The sequence below is a fragment of the Ranitomeya variabilis genome, chromosome 1, assembly GCF_051348905.1.
Source record: "Ranitomeya variabilis isolate aRanVar5 chromosome 1, aRanVar5.hap1, whole genome shotgun sequence".
NCBI classification, from domain to species: domain Eukaryota; kingdom Metazoa; phylum Chordata; class Amphibia; order Anura; family Dendrobatidae; genus Ranitomeya; species Ranitomeya variabilis.
The window spans coordinates 746,702,412-746,711,413 of record NC_135232.1 but is presented as its reverse complement, the minus strand read 5'-3'; the positions used below and the strand labels follow the sequence as shown (position 1 = coordinate 746,711,413).

Below are 9,002 nucleotides of genomic sequence, written 5' to 3'. Positions count from 1 at the left end.
TCTGCTGCGTTTCCGCGCGGAATTTTCCGCAGCATGTGCACAGCGGATTTTTTTTCCCATAGGTTTACATGGTACTGTAAACTTTGGGAAAACTGCTGCGGATCCGCAGCAAAATCCGCAGCGTGTGCACATAGCCTTAGGGAGTCTTCACAGGAGAGCGAACATGGCTGCCATGATGGACCCTGAGAGCAGGGGCCCCTGAACAGGAGCAATATATGGGCCCTCTGCAGTCCAATAGCTCCTCTGAATGCACAATCCACCTGCTTTAGAGGTGATGTGGCCCCGTTATCTCTTGGGCCCCAAATTGTCCATGACTGGGGTGCAAGAAATGTATAAGGCAGTCACTTCTTCCCCTCGTCCTTTTCTGTAGATCACATACAAGTAACCTTGGAATAAAGCACATTTCTCCATCCGTTCCCAGATCCTTATCTATAACCTGAGAGCATTTCCTCTGCAGGGGCCCTGGAAACCCCAATCTCCCTATCCAACTTATTTTAGATGTATTTGAGCAATAAAAAGTGGTTAAGGGGTTAAAATACAATTCTCTTGGCATCCGTGCAGACAAATGTGGCGGCTCCTTACATAGCCGCTGGCTTTCACATATGCACAGATGTGGTGGATGCCTCGGGTCACCGGGGTCATGCGTTTTCCCATTGCTTGTTTAACCCCAAACCAATTTTACTTTTATTTAAACAAAGATTAAGTGTATCCCAGCGGCGAATCTTGGCGGCGGCGGATCTTGGCTGCCGATTCCTGGCCCGTACTGTGCGGGTGCAGGCACGTCTGAATAGGATTCCTGCCCTGCAGGATGCATGTATGGACACCACCAGGATCAGAGCAGACCTCCCTACAACAGTCCCAGGGGCAGCCAATGTTCCCCTCCGGGTATATAGCCATTCTGCCTGGATACACTGCTCTAACTGTAAAGAATCCTTTCTGCAATGAAAAGGGCTGCGGTTCCAGCTGTGGCCAGAAGGGAGCGCCGTGGACTATTTTTCTGCAATCAGTGTATGAGGTCCTTATTTATGACTTTTACTGATGGGTTTCAGAAAATAACGACATAAAACATTTTTCTGTTTTTTATTTTTTTGTTTTTTTGCACTATTAACATATTAAAAAAAAACATAGAAGATTGGTATCTGCATAATCATACTGACCTGAAGAATTGTGTTTTCAGGTCATTTTTGCTGTGCATTAAACACCATAAAAAAGCACAAAATACAGTGATCAGATTGAGGGTTGGTTTTTATTGCAATTATTTTTAACACAATTTCAAGTGGAATTTTGTTTTCTCGTTTTTCAGTACATCATACAGTAAAATGAAAACTACAACTTGTACCGCCAAAAATCAAGCAAAACCTGAGAGCTGTGGCCGATCCGTGCACAGATGTGTGAATCCGGCCCTAGTTTGGAGCTACACAACCTCCATGTGCTGCCGTGAAGGCTCCGTTGTCAGGTATAGTCCTCTGTAGTATTTCCTCGCAGGCCCGCTGGAGCATTGGACCATTTTTTGTTGGATTCATATGAAGAAAAATTGGGAGCATAAAGTGATACAGGGAGAGAGATTCTATGGCATAGATGGAATATTAGGCCATGTGCACACAGGTTTTTGTTTGTTTTTTTTTTTTTTTTTTTTGAGCAGATCCTCCCCAAAAAAAACCTTGAGAAAAAACTGCTTAAAAAACTGCCTATTCGTCTCTATTGTAAATCCACTTGCTGTTTTTATGTTGGGTTTTTGGATGCGTTTTTCTCACTTCAGGTCTAGAAAAAAAAAAAAATGCCAGGCTGGAAATTAGAAAGCACATATATCACTTCTGTGATGGAGATCGCCCCAAACCAGCCTCCATCCAATCAAAAGCCGTGAGAAAAAAACAGCTCCCATAAAAACAAACAACGTATCGTTTTTTACATTAAAAAACGTACCAATAGGTTATGCTCACACAGAGCTCATTGGCATTTTTTCCACATAAGAAAAGTGCGAGCAAGATAAAAACCGGTGTACATTACGCACTTTTTATGCACCTTTTTTTAATGTATTCATTTGAATGGGTAAAAATCGCTGGAAAGCGCCGATAGAATTGACATGCTGCAGTTCTAAAAATTCATCACAGATTCAGGCCGGGGTCACACTAGAGAGGAATACGGACGTATGAGAGGCGCAAAAACAACGCATTGCACACGGACCAATGATTCTCTGTGGGGCAGCTCCTATCTGCCGTATATTTCTCGGCCGTACTTTACGGGCGTAGAAAATCGCAGGATGCTGCGTTTGTCAGCGTATTGCGCAAAAAATCCGCCAATGAAAGTCTATGGGGGCGAGAAAAATACGGATTACACACGGACCATCAGTGTGAGTTTTTAGTGGGCGCATCTTCCAGATGTGCCTTTTCTGGGGTGGCTGGGGGCAGATGTTTGTAGCCAGGGGGGCCAATAACCATGGACCCTCTCTAGGCTATTAATATCTGCCCTCAGTCACTGGCTTTACCACTCTGGCGGAGAAAATTGCGCAGGATCCCACGCCAGTTTTTTCCGTGATTTAACCCTTTATTTTAACACCTAGAGCTCCCAAATTTTGCACCTAGACACTTCTAACATTATTAGTGAGGAATATGTAAAAATATAAGGGATATGAAATGGTTTACTGTATGTAATCCATGTCTCATATCCTGTCGGGTTTGATAAGGAGATATATATATATATATGTGTTTCACACATATATATATATATATATATATATACACTCACCGGCCACTTTATTAGGTACACCATGCTAGTAACGGGTTGGACCCCCTTTTGCCTTCAGAACTGCCTCAATTCTTCGTGGCATAGATTCAACAAGGTGCTGGAAGCATTCCTCAGAGATTTTGGTCCATATTGACATGATGGCATCACACAGTTGCCGCAGATTTGTCGGCTGCACATCCCAAAGATGCTCCATACAAGGCAGGATGGATCCATGCTTTCATGTTGTTTACGCCAAATTCTGACCCTACCATCCGAATGTCGCAGCAGAAATCGAGACTCATCAGACCAAGCAACGTTTTTCCAATCTTCTACTGTCCAATTTCGATGAGCTTGTACAAATTGTAGCCTCAGTTTCCTGTTCTTAGCTGAAAGGAGTGGTACCCGGTGTGGTCTTCTGCTGCTGTAGCCCATCTGCCTCAAAGTTCGACGCACTGTGCGTTCAGAGATGCTCTTAGGCCTACCTTGGTTGTAACGGGTGGCGATTTGAGTCACTGTTGCCTTTCTATCAGCTCGAACCAGTCTGCCCATTCTCCTCTGACCTCTGGCATCAACAAGGCATTTCCGCCCACAGAACTGCCGCTCACTGGATTTTTTTTCTTTTTCGGACCATTCTCTGTAAACCCTAGAGATGGTTGTGCGTGAAAATCCCAGTAGATCAGCAGTTTCTGAAATACTCAGACCAGCCCTTCTGGCACCAACAACCATGCCACGTTCAAAGGCACTCAAATCACCTTTCTTCCCCATACTGATGCTCAGTTTGAACTGCAGGAGATTGTCTTGACCATGTCTACATGCCTAAATGCACTGAGTTGCCGCCATGTGATTGGCTGATTAGAAATTAAGTGTTAACAAGAAGTTGGACAGGTGTACCTAATAAAGTGGCCAGTGAGTGTATATATATATATATATATATATATATATATATATATATATATATATATATATATATATATATATATATATATATATATATATATATATATATATACTCTCTCTCTATATATATTATATATATTCTATGTCCATTTTGCAGGCTGGCGAGAAAATCTCGCCTTTCGGATGCCATACGGGGATTTACATGCGCAAAATACGCAGCCACACCTTGCTTACGGATGACATACGAATCACTGTTCAGGGAACATGTCTGCGTATTTGGTCTGTAAAAACAGACCGTATTTTTTATACGTTGTGTGTGACTCCAGCCTAATAAATGCAAGAAAAAACTGCACCAAATCAAAGACATTTTGGAAATCGCATTCATTTTTCTGTTACTGTAAAAGGCTGCACAAAAAAACATGAAAAAACCCCGCTGTTCACACAAAGTAGAATTCAACACTTTTTTTCTAGCAGAAACAGTTTAGGAGACAATATTGGATACATGGAAGAGGTTCTCGTGTGTAGTTTGCACAAAATAGCAAATAATATTTTATGGACAAATTTATTTTTTTCACAGATTTTTCCTGTAAAATTACTAACACCATGATGGAAACCTAGCAGGGCCGTTACCAGGGCTGCCACTAGGAATTTCGGGGCCCCATACTGGCAAAATTTTCGGGGCCTCCTTGAGACTCCGCCCAGGCTCCACCCCAGCCCCGCCTCCACCCCTTGAACTGTCCACAGTCCCACCGCGCTCTCTTGGAAAAACTCCACTTTTCACCAATCACACATTAACAGTTCCCATCACCGATCACACACATAGCCAGCAGCTTTTGCTTTGGCCAAAAGATTTTTTAAGCCGCCACCTCGACAAGACTCTTTTGGCCAGGCCCTACTCGACGCTAATCTATTAATCATTTGTTAAAATATCCAATACAATTTAGGTATATTTTTATTTATTTTTCAATTTTTAAAATGACCAATAATATCACATACAAGGGAAGAATACCACCGCACCATGTCCAGAACACATATTACCACAACATGGTGACCAATAATACCACATACAAGGAACAAATACCACCACACCATGACCAGACCACATATTACCACCACATAGTGACCAAATAATAGTACATACAAGGAAGAAATACCGCCACACCATGGCCAGACAACATGTTACCACCACATAGTGACCTATATATAATACCACATACAAGGAACAAATACCGCCACACCATGTCTAGACCACATATTACCACCACAGTGACTGAATAATATCACATACAAGGGACAAATACCACTGCACCATGACCAGACCACATATTATGACCACATAGTGACTTATACTACCACATACAAGGAACAAATACTGTTACACCATGTTCGGACCACATATTGCCACTAGTGCCCGAATAATATCACATACAAGGGATAAATACCACCGCACGATGTCCAGACCACATATTACTACCACATGGTGACTGAATACTACAATACTGATCAGTAATAAAAAAAACCACAATACTAATATCACCATAAGTGTCATTATACACAGGAGCTCTGTATATAGTGTCAGTGTACAGGTAATACAGTGATCACTGGTGACATTGTACACAGGACCGCTGCATATAGTATACAGTGTATAGGTAACACACTGACTCACCAGTGACATCTCTAGGTGAAGTCCTTCATCTTTGCTTTTCATCTCCATCCAGCACAGAGCGCCGTTACTTCTTCCAGCCAGGGCTCGTCTCTGCAGGAAATAGCACAGTTATCAAGAGCACTGCTTGCAGAACACATTACTTATTTTTTCCCATATTCTAAACTACACCAGATGAAGAAAAAAAGTGACAGTGTCGCTCTGCACAGTAACAGGACCGCCTCCCACATTTAAAACCGTATCATCAAAAAAATAAAATAAATACATCACTGCAGTAATAATATCCCTTAATAAGCCCCTATGGTAATAATATCCCCCATCCTGGCCCCCGTGTGTCTCATTCCTGGCTCCAGCCATATGTTCTCCCATCCTGGCCCCATATGTACTCCATCCTGCCCCATCTGTCCCATGATCCTGCCACATCTGTCTACATCCTACCCCATGATCCTGCACCATGTGTCTCCATCCTGCCCCATCTGTCTCCATCCTGCCTCGTGTCTCCATGCTGCCCCATCTGTCTCCATCCTGCCCAGTGTCTCCATTCTGCCTCCTGTCTCCATTCTGCCCCGTCTCCCATCCCGCCTCAGTGTCTCTATTCTGCCCCATCTCCCATCCTGCCTCCAGCCTGCCCCCGTGTCTCCCATCCTGCCCCCCGTGTCTCCATTCTGCCCCTTGTCTCCATCCTGCCCCGTGTCTCCATCCTGCCCCGTGTCTCCATTCTGCCCCTTATCTCAATCCTGCCCCGTCTCCATTCTGCCTGTGTCTGCAGCCTGCCCCCATGTCTCCAGCCTGCCCCCATGTCTCCAGCCTGCCCCAGTGTCTCCAGCCTGCCCCAGTGTCTCCAGCCTGCCCCATATTCCTGCCCTATCTGTCTCCATCCTGCACCATGTCTCCATCCTGCCCCGAGTCTCCATCCTGCCCGTGTCTCCATGCTGCTTCCGTGTCTCCATTCTGCCCCATCTGTGTCTTCTGCCGACTGTCTCAGTGAGCACCGCTCCGACTTCCTTCATCTGCATCTTCTGCCGAGTGTCTCGTGAGCGCCGCTCTGGCTCCTTCATCTCTGTCTTCTGCAGTGTGTTTCAGTGAGCGCCGCTCTAGCTCCTTCATCTGTGTCTTCTGCAGTGTGTCTCAATGAGCGCCGCTCTGGCTCCTTCATCTCTCTCTTCTGCAGTGTCTCAGTGAGCGCCGCTCTGGCTCCTTCATCTCTGTCTTCTGCAGTGTGTCTCAGTGAGCGCCGCTCTGGCTCCTTCATCTGTGTCTTCTGCAGTGTGTCTCAGTGAGCGCCGCTCTGGCTCCTTCATCTGTGTTTTCTGCAGTGTGTCTCAGTGAGCGCCGCTCCCGCTCCTTCATCTCTCTCTTCTGCAGTGTGTCTCAGTGAGCGCCGCTCCTGCTCCTTCATCTCTGTCTTCTGCAGTGTGTCTCAGTGAGCGCCGCTCTGGCTCCTTCATCTCTCTCTTCTGCAGTGTGTCTCAGTGAGCGCCGCTCTGGCTCCTTCATCTCTGTCTTCTGCAGTGTGTCTCAGTGAGCGCCGCTCCCGCTCCTTCATCTCTGTCTTCTGCAGTGTGTCTCAGTGAGCGCCACTCTGGCTCCTTCATCTCTGTCTTCTGCAGTTTGTCTCAACGAGCGTCGCTCCGGCTCCCTTCATCCCTGTCTTCTGCCGAGTGTCTCAGCACAATATCCCAGAGACGAAGGTTACATATGATCTGATCGATCTGCTCTCACCCTGTAATACAAGACGGGCAATTGCCGATTTGTAGGAAAATCCATTAAAAAACAAAAACTCGACAGCTCCAATATAGTAAAACACATTTATTAGAGAGGAAAAGGAACCGTCCATATGGAAGGAGGTAAGACCTAACATAAAACCACGGGGTCCAATAAAAAAATCAAAGGGTACATCATCTAATCAGCATGGATATCAGTCTGAAAAAGCAGTGCTGCAGTATAAAGCATGGCACATATATAGAGCAGCCTATTCACAGAATAGGGAATAAGTTGCTAGTAGATGGGGTCCTGCTGCTGGGACGCCCACCAAACCCAAAAACAGGTTTCTGGAGCCCCCATTAGAATGGAGCGGTGGTTGAGCATGCGTAGTGTGTAGGGGACTGACAGAAATCGCCAAGGACAGTCCTGACAGACAATGATTGTAAAATCCGTGCCCATTCTTGGGATTGATGGGGGTCCCGGCGGTCGGACTGCCAGCAAAGTGCGACATGTCCAGTCCTGTTGATAATTGATGAATGGTTCTGGTCAGCCTTCCATGGATCAGAACCTCAGACCCTGGGAAATCTGGCAAGTCGCCCCCAGTTCACAGCTCCTGGTGCGGCGCGGACTCTTCTTCTTCATCTATGAACTGTGGGAAGGTCCCACGGAGACTTGAGGCTTTTCTTCGCCGCTTCTCCTCCTCATCTTCGTCGGACACTGCGGCTTTTTTACTTCTGCCGGATTTCATATGTATCCGAATTTTCTGAGCAGCCAAGTTGGGATCAGCTTCATCCATCATGGCGAGGAAATTGTAGTGTGGAAGCGGAGCCCCCCAATCGTCTTTAGCTAAAGAGTCTGGAAGGGTAAAAATGAGAACATTACAGCACGCCTGCGATGCGCGGTACCGCAGCCCCGCTACATTCACTTTGTGAGAACATTTTTAAAAAACGCTTTCTTCAACAAATTAGCGCCCCTCCCATTGTCTACAGGCTGTGTGCAGTATCACATCTCAGTATTTTTTATTTCAAAGCAGCCGAGCTGCAATACCAAACACAACCTATGGCCAGGTGTGGCGCTGTTTATAGAAGAGAGCGGACATGTTTTGTCGGGGGGACTGGACGTGATGCCCGGGGGGACCGGAAGTAATGCTGGGGAGGACTGGACGTAATGCCAGGGGGGGGGGGGGGGGGGGGGAAGACCTGTCGTGATGCTGGGGGGAGGGACCGGACGTTATGCCGGGGGGTACCGGACATGATGCCGGGAAGGGGGAGACCGGACGTGATGCTGGCGAGGGACGGGACGTGATCCTGGGGGGGAGGGAGACCATACATGATGCCAGGGGTGGGGGGTGAAAGACCAGACGTCATGCGGGAGGGGGCCGAACATGATGCCTGAGGTTTGTGCAGGTATAACATTAGGTAAGTTTTCCAAAAACAAAATATTCCTTAAAGTCTTTTATCGCCGGATGTCTGACTGCGGAGACCCTCAATTGTCCCAAATATATAGCTCTTAAGAAATTATCTGTCGGGAGCGAAGGCCGAGCAGTCCTATAGAAAATGATTGGAGCGGAGGGGGCAGAAGCTGGACCTCTGCAGAAGAATCTTATCTTATGGCCACTTACAGACGGGAACTTCCTCGCCAGCTTTTATCATTTCCAGCCAATATAAGATGCCGACTTCACTAATCTGCCGATCTACGGGAAGAGCGAAGACTTGCCCCGGAGAATCAGGAGTTACGAGCACGAGCTGAGGCAAGGGTGGGATCACGCTGAAATACGCCTTCAGTACCAGGAGCCCGGCCGGAGTGTTCCTTCTGCAAGAAAGTGTATAGGTGAAAAGATGCGGCAGAAACACCGGATTACGTACCGGTAATGCTCTTTTATAGAGCCACGACAGCACCCACTGAGAGAGGGGATCCGCCCCTAGGAACAGGAAACCCTATGGAGAGATAAAAAGGGGCGGTCCCCTCGCTCCCACAGTTTGGGTTACAGAGATTGCGAGGAACCGCCCACCAG

At 46.7% G+C, this 9,002-nt stretch overlaps 1 protein-coding gene across 3 annotated transcripts in view; it reads right to left on the bottom strand.

Annotated features, from left to right (window-relative positions):
- Positions 1-7,080: 7,080 nt before the first annotated feature.
- The window catches only part of TXNDC16 (thioredoxin domain containing 16), a 75,858-nt gene continuing 73,936 nt past the window's right edge, over positions 7,081-9,002 (bottom strand). For all 3 annotated transcript variants that reach the window (XM_077270000.1, XM_077270007.1, XM_077270017.1), the window contains 2 exons: positions 8,610-8,800; positions 7,081-7,843 (listed from right to left, as the gene is read on the bottom strand). In XM_077270000.1, coding sequence (XP_077126115.1) covers positions 7,593-7,843; positions 8,610-8,800 — 442 coding nt within the window. In that variant the 3' untranslated portion in view covers positions 7,081-7,592. The remainder of the gene's footprint in view (positions 7,844-8,609; positions 8,801-9,002) is intronic.